Source organism: Corvus cornix, chromosome 2 (genome assembly GCF_000738735.6).
Source record: "Corvus cornix cornix isolate S_Up_H32 chromosome 2, ASM73873v5, whole genome shotgun sequence".
Lineage (NCBI taxonomy): Eukaryota > Metazoa > Chordata > Aves > Passeriformes > Corvidae > Corvus > Corvus cornix.
This window is the reverse complement of record NC_046333.1, coordinates 9,797,867-9,818,477: the sequence shown is the minus strand read 5'-3', so window position 1 is coordinate 9,818,477 and position 20,611 is coordinate 9,797,867. Positions and strand designations below refer to the sequence as shown.

The window sequence follows — 20,611 nt, the reverse complement described above, 5'->3', positions numbered from 1 at the left end:
TTAGGGGTGTGTAGGAAGCAGACTCTAAAGCTGTGATCACCATGGGAGCAAAACAGACACAGAAGTGGCCAGCACTTGCAGGGGATCAGATGGTGAACTTTTCACCTACAGCTGTCACACAGCTCACAACTCCTGCCTGGTGCTCTGCAAGACACAGCATGAAGCTAAACCCCGTCCCAAAGAGTTTAGTCTAGATAGCTACAAAATAGAGCAGGTAAAATAGCTAACTCTGCTCCTAAAGAGTCCTCTTGAAGGCATCTGTGGTCGACTGAGAGGCAGCAAATGGTCTACATGGGCACTGCTGTACTGCAGCCCAAAGAAGAAAGCTGGGCAGAGGAGGAAGGAAGGTTATTTAAGGTAGGAAGCTGACATGGGTATTTAAAAAAAAAACCAACCAGTTTTTCTGAACTCATAAGGAATTGCATTTTCGGCCACTTGAACTCAACCAAAAGAAAATAACCGAAAAATGTTACAGCAAGGGTATCTGTACGTAAAGACTGAAATAAAACACATATCACAAATAGCTGCAAAAATACAACAGTGTGGCAAGCGTAGGTAGATGTTAACTTTCATGGCAAGCACTGTGATCTTGGTCTGATCTCTCTCAATGCTGGATGCCTCCACCCTCCCCAATGAAAAGGGAAGTAGCAGCCTGCTGCTGCCAGCAGACTATCCACTGAGCAACTCATCCAGGGATGAGTTGAAAACTGATAAATTTGAGGTCTGATAAAATGAGATCTGATAAAATTGAGATCTGAGAAAATACAGCAGATACCATTAAACTCAACTGAAAGTCTGCCATTAATTTTAAATGTTACCTACAGGTACATAAAAACGTCCTAGATTCAGGGACAGACCTTAAGGAATAATACATAAAATAGAAGGAAAGCAGCCAAAAATCTGTTCTGAGTTTTATATTGTCTCCCTACCTCTAGTGAAAAGTGATGCCTTTTGCCTCAGTTCCAGGGCATGACAGCTATTTTATAGAAGGCCCACACATTTCTTTTAAGACCTTTTTAAAATATAATTTGCAAAGAACAGGCCACTTGGTCATACTGAAAATAAAAGTAGAAGAGATGGCTGTGATTGATTTATTCTTTTTTAACAAATGCAGCTACATGGCATAAGAACTTCAAATACACAGGCCCAGATCTTGGGAATCCATCAGCTCTCCTTGTGGAAAGCCAGGTGAAGATCTGTGCTCACAGTTGTATCTCCAGGTCTCAGCTCTGAAGCTCAGGTTGCCTGCTCCCACCATGTAGCACTATGGGACCAATCAACTCCCATAAAACACAGCCTAAACATTATGGGTATTTGACACATATATTCCCCGCTTGCCAGAAACTGAGAGCTGGTCTGAGAGCTGAGACAACACAGACACACCCAGGAGGTAGAGCTGGCTACAGAGGGGATGTAGCAGCTCACTTTTGTTTTCTAGGATACTTTTTGATGTGTTTCCACTTTCTGAAGTTTCAATTATGGATTATATTCACTAAGATAAACACAATCATGGCACAATTTTCTTCCTCTGTATTTATATTCCACAATGAGATGCAGGTATATGAACAGGCGCACTCCACATACCAACAGCACATGCACAGACCAGGCAGCCACTGACAGGGCTGCTGCCTCTGCAGTAAAATACTTCTTACGTGATCCACATTTTATGCCGTCCAAAATTCCAGGAATTACAGAGAAACCATGCATTTACTTCTCCCTCTGACATCAGTATCTGCAACATTCATTTTGAAGACACATACACTATCCAAGCAGTAAGTGTTTTTAAAGTTTGTTTCATCTTTCCTTTGTAGTCAAGAAATTCAGAATTTGCATGAATATGGAATCTAATTTTGTGCAGTGTTTTTATAAAACAAAAAGAACACATAAACTTGATAGTGAAACAGTGAAATCTAGCAGTTCAGCTAAATTCAGATCTGCCTGATGTTTGTGCTGCTGCTGCTAAAAGGAAGCTGAGGAGTGATCTCGTTTGTGAGTGCTTTAGATACCACAGGCACCATGCATGCACCAATAATGGTAATCACCTGGGTCATTTCTGTAAAAAGCACAGTAATGTTAACCCAGGTAATTCCCTGATTCAGTAATTTAAACTCCCACTCTTACAACTTCACTATACACTTTAGATTGTGTAATCCACCAGTATGGCCATGAAAAGCAAGTAATTTAAGCACCAAGCTATTCAACCCTTACCCAGAAAAATTTCCCCACCACCTTCTTACGGAGGAACTTACCTAATAAATGGCTCTACTCCTATTTTCCCAACCTAAAAACCTGTATGTGACACTGCTGGTAATGCACATGTGTGTGCACTGGGAAACAAGCACTAATCATGCACAGGTGCTGCATGCACAGGTACAATTGTTCAGGTATCTGCAGGGCCACTGTTCCATCCTGCTCTTTTCTTTGGATGTACTGAAGAGACAAACAAGTATTACATGACTCAGAATGTAACATCCTAGCTAATACCTTGGAAATGAAATATTTAGTCAGTTCATACTGAGCATCTCAATTCAAAACATGTTAAAAAAATAAAGATTTGAATGCTTTCATGATTCAGTTTTTTAGAGCTTTCTATCTAATTTCCATTCTTATATGGGTCAAAAACCTTTTTCTTTCTGTTTTTGGGGGTGGTTTTGTGTGTGTGGTTTTTTTGTTAGGTTACTTTTAGTCTAGCTGAGTTTCAGAATCATCACTCTGTCACACAAATGTTCACCTTATTACCATCTAGGGAACAACACAATGGCTGGAAAAGCCATCAGGGCAGGGCTGCTGCTCTTGGTGATGATATTGTTTATATGAATGGGAATATGAAACCACAGCCTAAAATAGATGGTATGAGTAGTGCTTTGGAGATCATTCTCTCTCCACTGATTACAGAGAAAGCCTTGATGAGCACTTCAGGTCAGATACAAGCTGTTAAATGGCCATGTCCCACTCATTTTTATCTCTTACTTCTAATAGAAAGTCACATTTATTTACAGCAAAGAAACCAAACATAAGCTAGAAGTTTCACTTTCAAATATTACAAAGATGTTATGATTTGAACAAAAACCATTATGGTCATGACATAAAAACTGGTTTGCTTTTAATAATTAGGAATAAAATTAGCCTTTTATGTATTTTTCAGTGTAAACTTACACAATTTCAATACAAATATTAATAGAAATATGGAGTACATGAAAATGGGGACAGCGATTTTCAAATCAGTTCCATCCCTTTCCTTCTCAATATTCCTACTGGAGCTCATAGTTTGTATGTATTGTATTAAACATTGGATATTACAGCTTTTATAGTAATACTCAATAAGGAGACTTTAAATGAGTATCCACTTACTAACAAACATCAAACAAGGAGTATGGCTGCTGTTAATAACAATGTGTTTGTGCTGTTTCTGTGAATCATTTTATTTACCATAGTCATGCTCAGCCCAGAGATGACTTCACCTACTGAATCAATGAAGAACATTGACTTCTGAGACAGAAAAAGAAAAATGCCACGCTAGCAATACCATGTAAGACCATTCCTAAGAGAAGAATTATTAAATAAGGAACATTAAATCAAGCAAAATTCATCAGAACATGTGAGCACCTATTTATTTTTTGCAGAATGAACTGTAGGAACAAGACGTGCATGCAGTAATATTTCTGATCAAAGCAAATGCACAAAAAGCTCCACTTCACCTTAAGCTCCAGTCCTTAACAAAATAGCCATTTATGCTAGACCCTTACAGGTGTAATGATTGCACAGCCAGCTACAACATCCTATCCATTCCCTGTATTCTGCATAAAGCAGGAAAAAAGGCAGCAAGGCTGGAGCAATCCGTCAGTCCCCTGGTGAAGAGTTTTCCACACCAGGCACTGAACTAGTCTTTGACAGCCAGCACTGGAAAGCAGACCCAGCAATTCAGGAAGCAACAGGGGACAATGTCTCAGTACCAAGTTGAAGGAAAAATCATCCCTAAGAAATTACAAATAACACTGTTGAATACTTGTGGACTTCTCTTTCTGTATTCCTTAAACCAGTTTAATTAATGTGATTAAATAGAATTGTTACACAAATTGAAGAAATAAGCTGTATCAATAAAAGAGCTTGATGGGAAAAAGAGTAATTATTAATATGCATTATAAACTCAAGATAATACTTCAAGCAAATCTACTAATTTAGCACTTTTAATTCCATGACTACTCAGAGCAAATGCAGATAGGTTCTTTATAGACTTTTTTCAAGAAAAGTTTACATTTTTTCCTGCAATCCCTGTTTTCACTCTCCTTAGTCAAATAATCTAAAGGCAGCCCTTAAAATGGACCATTAATATGAGCAATATTAAAATTAAATAATATCCCAACCAAAAAATCATTCCAAAATCGTAAACAAAATTAAGATAAAACACCCTGTAAACAGATAGGTAAAAGCTGTATGATGAATGTATCTATCTACAGGGAACACAGGTGAAATTTAATGAACATATGCCATTGTAAACACCCCTTGTGCAATTAAATCACAATCTGTCATTCCTTCTTAAGAGTTTTATAAAATATGCATGTTTAGCTTGGTTTCTCACTTTTCTTTCAACTTTTTTTTTGAATCTGGGTATTAAAAATTGTTATTAGCTTGATGAGTATTACCTCATTGGTCAGTCTCAGTACAAATTTACAAGCAAAACTGTGTATCAGTTATGATGCAGGAGCAGGTAAGAACCCCTGTACTTTCCTGCATATATGCAGTTCTCAGTGTTCTTTTTGTTACTTTATAGAATATAAATGAGCTTTTGAAAATATAAAACAAATTTAACCTGAATCCATCATTTAAACTCACTGCGACGCCATCAGTATAAAAAATTAATGTGTCAAACAAGCCAAGCATTTTGGTGTCCAGCACATTTCTCTGCAATGTATTGCTATGCTTGTAACTGCTAGTTATGCACCCATAATACGATTTTTATATATGACCAAAGTAGTACTTGTACTAAAAATTTTGTTATTAGGGAATCAAATGATCAAATGATTTTTAGACTGGTTTTTGTTTTATTAATATAATGATTTTTAACTAAATTGGTCACAAATTGCTGAAAAAGCAGAGAAGACCTTTGTTTTCTGCAGTTTGATCTCTGACTAAGGATTTAGAAGCCTTAAAACTCTAAACTCAGGTCATTGTCTCACTTTAACACAAAAAAAGTGTTCTGAGAACAGAAAAATCCCACACTGGTTTGGAGCTTAAAGAAGTAGCTGGAGTTCATAATGACAAACAGAGAAGGAAAATAAACAAAATTACAAAGGAGATTGACACAGAGGAGCCAAACAGAAAAAAAGCACCTTGTCTTTACCTGTAACAGAAAACACATGAGGAGGCATTGAAAATTAAGAGTTTTCTACCCTGTCACCACCCAGTGATGTATTCTGTAATGCATATTATCTATAATTCTGCCAGTCCTATAGAAACTGAAGTCAGTTTTCTCACTAGACAGGCTGCCTCTGGAAGCAGCTATGTGGACTGTTAAGGAAGTATTATGCTTTTTATTGTTGGACCTTGTACTCCAAACTTTTGCTTACCCTTGCATAATCAGGAATTGCTACTACACTGCATGCACAGAAAACAAATTCAGTGTACTGGCCAGGGTTTCAATAACACTGTTTGCTTCAAATAGTCACATTTAAAGCATACATGAAAACGATGTACAGATATAGAAAAGGAGCCAGTAACTCTGGTAAAAAGTGAACTCAAGTGATCACTGCATTCTCCTGCATAACAGGAGGATGCTCTACTTCAAACAGTTGCTTTCAGATAAGCCTGCTCTCCAGCAACAAAAAGACAGATATTTTAGGGGAATAGCTTGACAAAGGATAAGAAACCAACAAAGCGAAAAAAAACATTTCTAAGCCTTTATTTCAATCAAAGAAATATCAGGGGCTACAATACTTCTTCTGTTCATGCAAAGTTTAACAACAGGATTATCTAGTTATAAATCCAGAGTCATCTGCTCTTCTAATCTTTCCTATGGCTTACTATTTTCATTTATGCATGACTATTTAGTTGCAACATGCAGAATACTAGGAGGATTTAAATTTTCATCAGGAGTACTATAAATAGTAACAGATTTTTTTCTGGTAAGTTTCTAAGCTTCAAATAAGCAATTTTGTAAGAATCTTGTTCTTCTGATTTTTCTTTCTTGCCACTTCACCACATATTCTTATTTATATACTTGTGTGATTATTCCCTATCCATTCAAATTGCTCATTTTCTTATTTATACCCTGTTGTGTTTATTCTGTACCTGAGAATAAATTGCTCATTCTCAACTTTACTTTAATCACTACTTCTATAAATTGTTTTCTGTTAAAGTAGACAGCCTAGAAAGAGAACAGCAAAAGAAGTAAGGCAACAAAACCATATATATGAACTTCAACTCTTTCTCAGACATTGACTAGAGAAATTCCAAAGACTGATACTTGGAGAAGAAATCCCCTTCCTAGGTCCAAATGTCAAACTGAGAGGGTCACATACTCAATCTACAACTGTTAGCAACTCCATCTCAACGGTGGAACCAGAAAATCTCATTATTTTACAGTAATCTTTCATACTGAGTAATTCTTTTCTGACATGATATCCCATCAGTGCTGATTAATGTCAGTCTGCACAGAGCTAAGAGAGTCTACTCTACACTGGCTTGGGATCTGCTCATTTCTGTTTGATGTTCTGACTTGGCTGCACCTACATTAAATTACAATATAGCAAGAATGAGCCCACAGAACAAATATGGGAAAAACAGCTATGACCGTTTAGGCACCTACTACTGGACCATCCTAATTGAAAACCAATTAAAAATATTAAAGTATCTATTAATGAGAAAAAAATATTTTTTTGTAACACCAATGGGGTAAAACAGCTTTCTGATTGATGAAACAGATGGTTTCAGTATCACTTTACTTGAAAATAATATAAAGTGCCCAATTTCAGCATTATCAGTTTTATCCCAGCTAGTGGTCTATCCATCAGCTTCATCCCCCCCAAAGTTGTGATACCTCTACCCTGTGTCTATGGCCACTCTTGGTTTCATTTCCACACTAACTTATTCACAGGCTCCATTCTGGAGAAAGACAAGTTCTTCCTCCAGGGAAAAAGCAAAGCATGGCATGACAGAGAACACCAGTGTAAACCATGCCAACACTGGCTCCCTCTGCCAAGGGCACCCAACCCTGTTGCAGCACGCTGTGTGTCCTCAGACGCCTCCACATCGTGCCCAACGGCGAACTATCATGGCTCTATCTTCAGGTTTCGAGAATAGCATTGCTGTGGGCTGTGTTATTTTTGGCACTTAGAACTGAAGAACCACACACACATACAAAACAAACAAAAGAATATGTCAGGGCCAAAGAAACACTCTATGAGCTAAAGGCAATGAGGTGTAGACCCAGCATAACTGCTCCAGAGAGTGCCAGGGCATTCCCTGTCATGGTACACAAGATGGTACAGACACAGCCTATACAAGAGACAGAGAAACACTAATCAACTTAATCAATCATGAAATGCAACAAAGGGAAAGAGAAAAAATCACGAGGAAGAATGTGCAGAAGAATTATGTTTTGGTTCTTTACATTAGTCTTCATGGAGTAGTTTAGAAACCAGAAAAATTATCATTTAACAATGAAAAAATCTTGAAAGCTGCCAATAATCGTTTTAGAAGACCAGATTTGCCAACTGGGTATGTTAATAACATTAACTCAATAGCTAATGAACTATGAACTAATCATAAAGATTATGAAATGTTCATATATTGCTACTGAGAAAACCAAATACTTTGTGAGAAAAGGGGTATATATTTAATTAATAGTTAATTAAATCTTATGAGTCCAATTACCTGTAAGGGAATTATGAAGAAAACACTGTAAAATGAACTGGGAGATTGGAATGGCCAAAAAAAGGGAACTTTAAAAACATGTCCGTACAGAAATACTTACCAATCTGCTATACAACTGAATGTCAGTAATTTATCCTACTCAGCTAAATATGCATGCCTTTTTGCCAGTGTATTTTAAGGCGTTTTATTCCATAGAATCAATTCTTGAGGTTACCCCAAAACCAGAACAGATGGAAGATAATGAGGAAAAAACAGGAAGTCAAAGCATAGTTACAATTTTTAACACACTTTTAGGGATGAACTATTTTTCAGGCTGCACTCTTGACAGAGAATTCATAGGATATGGGAAGCTATTTCTTCACTAGTGCCTACAGCACAACTAATACCAATAATGCTCATCTAAATAATTGATACACTAGGGTCAAATTATCCCAATATCAAGTCTATTCAGAAAAAGAAGTCATATTTCTTGAGGAATACCTCTTAGAAATGTAATTTTGTTATTAAGAAATGTGGTGGGTTTAGAAATACTAGCTATTTCTTGTAGTCAAACTTTAAACTATTGCAATTCATTGACTTGAGATACACTGTGACAATATAAGCCAGGTGAGAATATTTATTTTCCATACCTTAACAGAAATGCTACTACTGCCTTCAAGTGAGCTCTATCATTAAATAAAAATGCATTGAATATACTGGAGCTTATGTACAAAGATAGGAACTTAAACATATATTTTAAAATTCTCTTCCAAAGGTAGTTTGCATTCAAAGTACTAATTCCTTTAAATTCACGTCACTCTTGCTTCTCGTTAGTTTTGGTTTTCAGTCCTTCATTCAGTTTTCAAGTTACTGAAGAATTCTCTCCAACCCATGGAAAGTGCATTTCCAAATATAAGGTACCCTCACAGGTAGTCAATAAAACTGCAGAATCCCTTTCATATGATGATTTGTTGAGTGTTTTTTTCTGAGACATTGAGTCTGCGCAGTGTGGTCTCTTCCTTACCAATGCCTTAAGTATTTATATAATACTCCAATTAACTCTGTCATATTCTTGCCATTTTTACAACCACGTTTTTAATTCTTTACAAAACAGACACCTTTCTTGTGTTTCTTACTGCTTCTCTGCATGCAATGACTTTTCTAAAAAAATTGTCAAAAGTTCAAAAAGCTTACTAATTAATTTCTTAAAGGCTCTAACTTGCATATTCAAACTTTCCAAGTGACTCTTCCCTTGATGTAAGACAGTTTTCAATCACTTCTAATCACACATTTTTCTGTTCTTGCCTTTCCCCCTCATCAATTTAAAAAGCAAAGTATACTTGATCTAGTCTGCTTTTAATTAAAGGACCTCTTTCCTTATAGGTTTTTCCTGATAATAACAGAAGTACCTTCTAGTGCTCTTGGCTCCTCCTACACTATCCTCCTACTCTTATGCACTCTACAGAAAATGCGTGCCTAGTTCTTTAGATTTTCCTTGCATACTCACCATTGACAGTACCTCCTGGAAGTCTTCCTTTACCCAAATAATCTTCTAACAATTATACTTAAAGTGCATAGATAACAATTTGCATACTTGCACGTGTAATATAAATTTGTCTGTTTTACATACTGAGTTGAAACAGTTCATAATCTACGAACAATGAACCCTCTTTTTGTATCACCAACATTTCCTCCCTGGTCATCAAAAGTAAGTGTTCCTTGAGATGAACAGTGTCTTCTACTCAGCACCAGAAGACTAAGAAAAGTAAGAATTAAATTATATTAAATTAAATTAAATTAACAAGAATATATAAAGGAGAGGGAGACAACCATGCTGAATTGCACATTAAGAGAAAAGCCAACAAATAGATTTGCTTAACAAACCATCTAATGAAGAAAGCAACAGTTCTTCATAGCAATTGCTGTAAAGATAGTTGGACGAACAGGTCACAAAAGACACAGGATGACTTTTCTCTAGCAGCAAATGAATGCTCAAACCAGGAGAAAAGAAAATCCATTCAAAAACCAAATCATGAATCATCTTTTCAACATGTGAATTTCTCTGAAAGTACCCATTTGTCATCCACTATATGACACATAGGAAGACTGTTACTTACCTTAAACATGGATTTATAAAAAAAAATATTCTCTTGCTGTTTTTCTGTATCCTCACTTAGGAATATGACACACTTCCATAATGTCACTGTCATTATTACTTTCAAATACTTGTAATACGCAAAGCCACTCTTTCTGTCAATCCCAAGATGTTTTAACACTTCTAGAAAATGTTACTAATCCAAATATTAAAATCTTCATTTTAGCTCCAACTGTGTACACATGCTCATAATTTTCACTTTTGACCATTGGTTTTGAAAATCGTTAGTATTCATATGTTTGCCTGTATGCCCAGACACTGATGGATCTTTTAAGGAATTGCAGTTGACCTGACCAAATGATTATTGAGCCTGAAAGAATGTATCAGCTGCTCCGTTTTCATCAGAAGAGATATTCTGATGCCATGCTAATTTTGGAACTTTATTTTGAATATTATGTATTATGCATACTCATTTACTATGTCATATGTGTTTCTTCATCAACCACTAGTACCATACAGCAATTCAAAGGTCTTTATCATTTCCTTGTCAAAAGTTATCTCCTTAGGAATGTCACATAATAGAAACTAGATCAGTGTTCATCACTCTTATCTCACTGATGTGCATGGGGAGAATTTAAAATGCCCAAGCACTTTTTAGATTACTCTTCACTGCTAACACCTTGCACGTCTTTCTCAAAGTACTAAGGCTTCTTGCATTTCTGTTTAGTCACTTACTTTTCTTCTGATTACAAATGAGTCATACAATCTGGATCTAGACTTTTTTAAAAAATCAAACTACCCATCAAGTTACCAAGAGCAGTACTTCTTTTTCTAGTATCTAATTGCTTGTTTTCTCAACCTTGTTTGTAATGATTTGTCTGACCTAACTTTACTCAGCTAAATGTTATTCCCACTAACTTAAACTAGGCATCTCTCATAAGAGTGGGATGAATTCCCAGCTAGACATGCCTGTCTCCCTTTATTACATCTAAAAGGAGCACAAACAGCTAACAAACTCAGCTAATATGTAGCCTAAAGCAAGTAATTTGAAATGTTAAAATGGAAAGTGTACAGCATTAGTTTACCCACTTGTCTCCTTGGAGACATGATGATAATATATATGCTTTAATGCATTCTAAAACTCCACTGCAACCTCAAAAGTGAAATTCCCTAAAATACAGACTCCTTCTCAAGCCCTCATGGAATTCCCTATCTCTGGAAAGGTGCATTTTGGTTTGATGGTCCATTTTTCTTCTTGCAGAAGCAGGGTACCCACTAATTCATTTGGGACATCATCTTTCTTTCTGCACTTCACTGTTCATTATGTTTGGAGAACCTGAACTGTTATACTTCTTCCACTTACGAAGCCAGTTTTGCCTGTCACTTCCACCCTAAAATTTCCAAACTCTGTCAGTGGACCGTGTCATGGACCATGATATAATGATTTTCACTTTGTTAGTCACCTGCACTGTTTATAACTCTCCCTGTTAGTGGTCTCTGGCCTCATTATCAGTTCACATTGGTTCTGGCAACTGAAGAGTTGCCAACTGGTTACTTTAGTTCTTTTAAATTATTCATATTGATTACTTTGACAAATGTGACGTACAGGCCGGCCTGAAAATGCAGACAAAGCAGAAAGAGGCACAAAGCCCTCTGTTTTTAATACAGTGGCTGCTACAAGTTATATTGCAGACTTTTCTGCACATTGCAAGCTCCACAGAACAAAGAATATATATTTCTTTGTGTATCCAGCACCTAATACACCTTGAAGAATATTTTAACAGTATTAATCACAGGTGGTAATCATCTCATGTCTTCTTTAATAGCATCTTATGCACTTCTCAGCAAATATGGCTTCTTATTTATTTGAGCAACCTAACACTTCAGATTTCTCTTTGCCTTCTGGAAAAGTCCTACTAGTCTCTCACATTTTCCTAAAGAAATAGATTATTTACAGATTTTATTGCCCTTTTGTCCTCAACTGTTATATCTACTTCTTGTATTTTGATCAAGCTATCAACTCCAAAATGCTAAATTCAGTTATAGCACTAGAAATGTTACATATTTCCTAAAGATGCTTATACAAAACAAATACAGGGTAATATTTCAATTCTGTGAATTAACCTCATTTTAGGCCCTTCAGGTGCCCAGTTTGGTAAATTTGGTTTTTTATATATAATTAATTAATTAGTAACATAGAAGTGCATGTAACTGTTTCACAGGCTCTAACAATGTTTACTATCTCTGTCTCCAAGGGCTTTTATTAGCATCAACCTTCCCCCTCACCAAGACTGTATTTGGAGCAGGTCACTTACTTTGTAATACGGTCAATGTTTGCAATTTGCTTCTGGTTCCGGATTATCTCTATAGCTGCCCAAAGATGCTGGATAGCCTTTGTATCTGCCTGTCGTCTCTTCGTTAGGCGTGCCATGACCTGTTTACCTGGTCAGCTGCAGCCAATAAACAAAAAAACAAAAAAATACACCAAAAGGTTAACCAAGAATTATGGAATAAATTACGTGAAGATTATATTGCAACAAACATGATTACAAGGAAAACTGTACTGTCGCGTAGCCATTCAATTTGTACCCAACGACGTTTTCAAGTGCTTGAAGAGCAGTAAAAAGTGAAAAAAACGCAGTTTACAAGAACCCCTTTCACATCACGTAATCTATACAGAAGACAAAAGGAAAGCAGTAAAATATATGAAATCAATAGCAAATTACTCAACTTATGAAACTGGTTATAAAAAGTCACTTAGTTCATATCTCAGTTCCCTGTATTTGGTAAAAATGCAAAACTACCCCAGCCTGAAGCTGCCACAGCCTCCTGCATTGCCTGAAGCCCTTAAAAAGGGTGAGAGTGGTACTTGACTACATCATATGGCATAAGCACAAATTCTAACACAGAGAAAAAGCTGGACCCACAGTTTAACATACCACACAGTTCTTGGAGTATTACCTTCATGTTCTTATCGTTAACAGCTATTTTTAAAAAGTCCATTCTAAGAGGAGAAACTAGAAGTATATTTTCATGAATGATAAGTATTTAAAAAAGTATTTTGGAGCAGTTCCATTTTCTGTAACATGCTAAAACCCAACAGGACCAAAGTGCTTCTGATGGCATTTACCCATCTAACCAACCCTGAACAGGAACATAATGAGCATCTGGCTTTGTTTACAAATTTTCCAAAAGCTGGAGGCAATGAGTACAGATAAGCCATAAATCGCCTACAGCTCCACTACAGGCACCGAATCCCTTTTTAAAAGCTTAACGATGCATTTTGATCATTAAATAACTTTCTTCCACTGCCACCACTTTCTCAATGAAAAAATGACTGATTTATGGGTGCTACCAAGGTCTATAATTTATTTTAGAGCTCTGTCCTCAGAATGAACTCTGTGGTATGCACACGGATATTTGTAGCTAGCAGAATATTAACTTCAGTAACCCAAAATAATATAAAAAATGCAAAAACATTTCACCATCTGTGCAAAGTTAAAGATGGGAATTTAAGTACTAAAAGTGTCCCTGCTCTCAAATCCAGAAAAATGAAACAGATTTGAGTATTCCATCAGTTGCAGCAATGTCATTTTCAAGTCTATGGGACCTACAGGTACTTATCAAAGAGGGCTCTCAAGTTTTAGATCTGATATAAGCTCAGCAAAGCTCACTAACTTTACAGGTGCAATGAAATGAATAGCAACATTCCATTATTAAGGATAAGAAATTATTTAACTGCATTATACTTTATGTTATGTAGCCCATTTAAAGAAAAAAATTGGGAGAAGAAAAAAGATGATGTGAAGTGGTATGTACATGCCCAGGTCCATGAGGCATTCCTGGCTACAGTAGATGTCAGGGAAGGGCAGAACAGAGCAGCACATGAGAAGATGTGGTGTGGTCACACATCGATCCCACATTTCAGCTTTAGAAATCTCCTCCCTCTGGGGATTAAAGCAAGGGCAACTAGAGGGATCTCCCAGATAAAAAGGCCAAGAACACAGTTTTGAAGGAAGGATAAGGGGGAATGTGACAGACATACAGCTAAGAGTGACAGCAGTAGATAGCATCGCCTGACAGTGATTCAGAGAAAGAAAGTCTCCGTTGGGAACAGTGGGAAAAGACACTGCATCTCTGTGAGCTCCTCTGCATTAATTTCACAGAACATGAGGCCATTGCAAACTAAAAAAAAAAACCCTGCTAATTTGTAAGAGTAACATATAACCATTTGTAGAATTTAATTTTTAAGAGAAATAGAGGAAAGCACAAAAAAAGGTTAGATCTTAACACAAAAAGCGCCAGTCTTTACAGACCTATTATTTTAGCATAAAATTTCTTTCCTAACACAGACATGACTGAAAGATCATTCTTCTTATTCCAGCTCTCTACAAACTCTCTGCTACAAAAGCTGTCAGACAATATGGCAGCCAGCAAGCCGGACATGGGGTCCCTTGCACAGCATCACATCCCCATGCAAGGAGCAAACACTCGTCCTTCTTGACCCCGATATCAGTGTGAAACAACAGCCTAGTTCTCAGTTTATTTAGTAATCCCAACTCTTTAAAAATAGCCGCTATTTCTGGCAGCCCAGCATATGGCTGCCATGCTAGCGTCACACCCAGCACAGGGGACAGCGAGGTTTTCTCTCGCCTCCACAACACCTGTGCCCGAGGGCCCCGGCACAGCACAGGGTCCTGGGGAAGCCACCTGCCACCTCTGCATGGCCCCATGGCCCCGCCGTGCAGCCAGAGGGAAGGCTGGCCTTTGGGGATAAGGAATTCCCAGAGTAGGAGAAGAAGCCCATGCTTGAGGCAGGAAGAGGGAGAGTGAAGAACTGTAACCATGAATTCCTGAAGCCCTGTGGCTGCAGAGTGCCAAAAGCCCTACAGGATCACATCTCCTTTGGAATGTGCTTTCAGAACAAACTCTCCGACCGCCCCCTTACCGTATCCTTATCGTGCTGTGTTGGCTTGAAGCACGGCCAGGCTGTGCCCTGTGCCATGGCTAACTCAGCCCTCAGGACAGGCGTGCACCTCCTGGCCCCGAATGCGGCAGGGATGTCACATCACTGAGCCAGAAGTTACCCCCCAAAACACAACCCATGTTGGTGGCCCCCAAATGGCTCCTTGCTGGCTGGCCCCTGCTCCCACTGCTGCACACACAGGCAGGGCCATGGCTCTTCTCTGTTTGTCTGGAAATAACAGCAGTATGGACACACATGGGATACAGCAATCACACCTGTTCTCTGTTTCCTTTTTTTTTTTTAAGATACAATAATTTTAGTAGGTGTTCTGCCTTCAAAGAATATACATTTCACTTTCATAACTTTGGTTTACTATTTAAGGGCACTTTCGTTAAACTCAACAGTTGACACTTTACTACTGAAATAGCAGTTCTTACACACCATATTGCCAAGAATACAAAAATAAGGGTTTTTTTCTAAAAGTCCAGGCTCCTTTAGTGTTATTTTAATCTTTTAATTGCACGGTGTAGAAAAAATAGAGTCTTTTTGCATTACAGAAAAAGATTAAAAGATTGTAGCATATTTCTTGCTGTTCATTGCAGTCACTCTTCCTCTATGGTAAAATTAACCACAACAGTCTACTCCCTGCACTCCTGCAAAAATATAAGCATTTTTCTATATTATTACAATATCTTAAAGGGAACTTGTATCCAACTACTAACAGTTCATACAATGCCTTTGAGTTCTACTTCCAAGCAACAGAAAATCCTCCCAGAGTCTCCACTGGAACAACTTATTCACGCAAATAGTAGTTTACATTTTAACGGGATACACGTTAGGTTCCTAAATCTGTATTTATCACTCCTGATTATTTGCTTATGTGTGGGTTCATACACACACACACACACACACAGAGGAGAGAACAAGCATAAACATGCAGTGTGTGTATGTGTAAAAATCTGTGGCTCAGAGGTTAAGTATCAAAAGAGGCTGATTCACCCATGCAGTGTTTTAAAGAAATTTGAAGTCTGGAGACTCTTTAAAACCACAATACTGAAATGTACATTTACATACAAATGCTTGAAGGTGTTACTCATCGTCCTCTTTTGTTATAGCATTCATTTAAAAATTCTGGAAAGAAAAATTGAAAGCTGAAGGAAACATTCATTTCCTTTGTATGATTTGCTGGGCACTATGCTCATTTAGCTATGGCACCCCCTGTCCATACAAAATTATTTGCTCCATGCCATTTCTGTCATGTTTTGTTAGCAAGTTTATGGTAGGACATAGCTTCTGAGAGAAAGATTGACAAAACCAGACGACTGAAAATCTAGGAAATTATATCAGCAGGATCTGTCTTAGGTTTTGTAGGCATCCATGAGACCTGCAGAATATAAGAAATATCCTCCTAACAGAAAAAGTTTTGTGTTTGATGCACCAGCTCACACACTTCCATCACACCCTCACTCACACAGGGCCCAAAGCAAATAATTTCTCTTCTCAATTTTCAACTTTCTAACTTTTCCTCATGCACACTGAGTAGTATGGTTTTACTGTACTTTGTATTTTGAATCCCTCTTTAATGTCCTAAACACATTTTGAAAAGTATACTACTTTACTGTATTCCTCAAGAGCCAAATGTTACCCACACTTCTCACAGGCAGGCTCCACAACCTGTGCTTTATCTTGTGAGTATACAAGATAACACACAGAGCACAGCTTATCTTCCCCAAGCCCCCAGAGCAGCCTCACTGCCACGCGGCAGCAGTGTCACAGCGGTGGCAAGGCAGACACTGTCAAAACAACAAGGCTACCAATCATTAGCACACACTTGGCTGAAGCAAATGCTGTACAGCTGTCTGCTGCAACAGTGGTGGATATGGAAATCTGAACTGCAAGTCAAAATAAACAAAAATCACCTTGCAGCATGTCAAGGAATTTAGCCCAAGGAACCTCCTGACCTGCTGCCTGCATCCAATTTAGCAGATACTATCAAGTACTAAGTTTAGCTAGAAACTCTCCCTACACACAACTCCAAGGTAGTCAAATCTTGCCACGTGTTAGCTGTTAAATACCATCGTTCAAGCAAATTATGATGCTTCTGAAAACTTAACTAATGAATTGGACTTTGCACTGAAGCAGTCGGCATTGCAGTTGGGTGCTGCTGCTCTGATGGGAGCTGCTAATTAAGAGCTGACAGGCAGTAGCTTGTTAAGTCTTGTGTTCATACTTCACTGAAAGTGAGGCTACCTGTGGGGCTCAGCCCTTCCAGTGCAAGGTCAAACAGGTTAAACTCCATCCCTGCTATCAGCCACCATTTGGCTGGGACTCCACATGCACTTAATTGCAATGCAAAGAAGGTTTAGGGAGTTGATCCTTGCCACTGCTCAGCTACTGGATGCTGCCTTTTGGCCTCAAAGCCCTGGGACTTGCTATTTTTTCTTCCACAATACACAGGGAAAGATTTTAGGCTCAACAGGAGGAAGAAACTAGACTCAGTCCTAGTTTTTGTGGCTTTCATGCTGATTTTGGGTGGTTTGGGAGCTTAAACACAGACCTAGTTTCATATTTATATGTACTTTATAATATGAGGTCTAGTGTTTCTTAAAGTGTAACTTTTTACAGTAAGCATAAACTGTATATATCAGCAGTACAAAGAGTTCCAAATGTCTAGCTTTGTTCTTGTACTAAATAGGAGTCTACCATTAAAATCCAGATTTGCAAGTTGATGCAGTGTTTGGGTCCCTAGACTTTATACAGGTCTTCATTGTACTGTAAACTTCTGCAGCTTAAAATTTAGTTTACAATTTAAACTGCTGTTAAAACATATCTTTCATCACCAGTTTCGTGGGAGTGTGAACTCTTAGTCTTCCCCTCCTACAACAATTGTGATTAAAAGTGGTAATTATTCTATTTTTACATAGGAAAGGTACAGGTGAAAATGCCTTGACTGAAAAGCAGCATAGGCATGCATGGGGCAAAACCAAGAGGTTTAATATTATATCTGCCTTCCATAGCTGGTGATTCAAAAATGTGGGGAGAAGCTGCTAGGGTGAGGACAGCTTTTGGTAGGAGAAATAATTCCATATTTTGCTTACCATTTATTTGTCTTCATGAGTGTGCAAGATTATAGACATAACCAAGAATTTAACCTCCTGGTAGAAGGAGACTCTCTTTTGTAAGAGTGAAGGTTATCAGAAATAAAGATTTTGCATACAAAGTAATTTTCAAATGTTGAAGAATAAGCAAGTGGTTTTGTATATTAGATATTTATTCTGGACTTAATCCCAATCCACTAAATCAACAAATGCCTTTCTGCTGACTGCCACATCCTCACAATGAAAAACTTAGGGATGTGTTGAGTGATGTTAGTGAAGCTGAAAAATGTAACAAAGGCTTGTGGCTGAAATAGGCAAAATTTCTTTGTTAATTAGACTAAACTCAGAAAATTAGACTATAAATTAATAAAAGTTACTGAATTCTTCAGTTTGTTTTTTTTTTTTTTTTTTATTAGGAGATTAGTTCAGGCTGTAATGCTGTCATTTTGGAAGTTATTAAAATACCGAATTTTGGATGTTGAATGTGTGTCATTCCTAATGAAAATCTTTTCATTTCATTCACCGTTAGCTTAAGGTCTACACAATCTATTCAAAAGAGAAAAGTTTATTAACATAATAATCCTAAATATTTCCCACGTGCAAGTGCAATACCCCTGCTGTTCTGTGCAGCTCCACCTTTTGCATTTCCCAGCTGCAAGGTTTGTAACCTTGATGTCATGCAACTTTCTGAGTGAGGTTTTGCATAACCCCCTGAAGTGCAGTACAGACACAAAACAGGACTGCATGAATACAAAACTGCAGAGTTTTGCTTCATTCTCTCTGAAATTTAATTTTTTCCCAACTCCTGTGCACAGAATACATGAAAGCTTTTGCTTTTACCTTGTGCCATTTCAAGATGGCAGTGAGCCACTGTATAAATCTGAGCCAAGGACATTACAGAATTAAAGGCCCCAAGAATACTTTTACTACACATATGTGCAAGGTTTATTTTAATCCCTGATACTGCATTTATTTCATTTGTATTGTATTCCATTCATAATGATTAAGTAAGTGTCCTTCGCTGGGGCTAAAGCATACAGCACTTGAATGTTAAGTTCAGACATTTTGAATCATCAGTATACAAATGGTACAACTCTTTATTTTTCTTTTGGAGCCAAACCTAGACTTTCTTGTTTAATTAACTCACCCTGTTAGAGAGAACTTGATACAAATGTTGAGGCGCCGTCCCAAAAGAGAATTTCTAAAAGTGTAAGCGTAAATAGAGTAAAACAAAATCTGATCCGAAGCATCAACACAAGATGCTGAGAAAGACTGAATAATAGCCACATACCCCAAACAAAGGCTTGTCAAAGTGGTCTTCTTGTTTGCTATCAAATACAAATATATGTACAGGACTAAAATGCATTCTGCTGCTTCTCCAGCCAATCCCAGTATGGAATTTCACAGACAATACAAAATGTCATCCTAATATTTGGAGAAAACTATCCTTTGTTCCTGTCTGGCAGAAATCACTGACTAAAACTTTATCTAGCAATGTAAGTTTGGAAAAGAGAAGTGCATAACTGCCAAAGAAAGTAATGTAGTTGAAAGAGCTGAAAGCAAAGAGCCAAATCTGTTACTAGCAATGTAGCTACACCAGCTTCTTTAAATGACTTTTTTGGTAATGGTCATCATGTTTGACTCTCGGTACTGTGCCTAGGTAAGCTGAAGCACATAATCTATTTTCTGCTATGAATCTGTGTTAAGACAAGGTTCTACATTGATCTTCTATAATAAGCAGTATTTTCCTTAATATTTCAACTTTTAATCAGTATCCAACACACAGAGAGCTAGTTTTTATAGCTAGTAAGAAAATTAATGGTTACATAGGAAGATCAAGAACCACACAAGTTTTTGTTTTACTGAGAAAGTAACGTTTCAAAGCAGTTCTGGGAAGATTTAGACTGGATATTAGGAGGTATTTCTTTACCTGCAGGGTGGTCAAACACTGTAACAGGCTTCCTAGAGAGGTGAAAATGCCCCAAGCCTGTAACTGTTTAAGAGGCATTTGGCATTTGCCCTTAATAACATGCTTTAACTTTTGGTCAGCCCTGAAGTGGTCATGCAGTTGGACTAAATGGTTACTGTAAGACTCTTATAACTGAAATATTCTTTTCTTTTCTATTCTACTCCTATTCTATATGACCACTAAAAATGCATACATTGTTAATGCCTTTATCAAACTCCTGAACATAATTCCAGTTAAAAAAAAAAATTAGTTTGGTTTGGTTAAGGCTTAATTAATGAAATTAAGTTACACGAAATAGTTTCCACAATGAAGCCTGCACTAGTGTAAGTTGCTTTAAAAACACAGTTCCTGAAAAGTGATGCAAGTTTCTCATGAAGGTAAACTTTAGCTTCCATAGTAACAAAGCCTCTTATTTTCAGGATAATGACATACTAGACTAATATTAAATAGACTTTAAGCTGTTTACCTCAGAAGGCTACTCATCTTGGGGCAAAGGAAATCTCTATACAAAAGATGGTCCAACACAACTAACTTCAACATCACTAAATAATACATGGCTCATACAAGGTGTAAAGAGATCATCCTACAGATTTCTTGTCCTCTATCATGAAAAATAATGAGTTCTCATCAGA

At 37.4% G+C, this 20,611-nt stretch overlaps 1 protein-coding gene across 3 annotated transcripts in view; it reads right to left on the bottom strand.

The window, feature by feature from the left end:
* ZMYND11 (zinc finger MYND-type containing 11) overlaps positions 1 to 20,611 on the bottom strand; it is a 105,569-nt gene that overhangs the window by 49,088 nt on the left and 35,870 nt on the right. For all 3 annotated transcript variants that reach the window (XM_019283165.3, XM_019283166.3, XM_010394868.4), the window contains exon 2: positions 12,262 to 12,396. In XM_019283165.3, coding sequence (XP_019138710.2) covers positions 12,262 to 12,377 — 116 coding nt within the window. In that variant the 5' untranslated portion in view covers positions 12,378 to 12,396. The remainder of the gene's footprint in view (positions 1 to 12,261; positions 12,397 to 20,611) is intronic.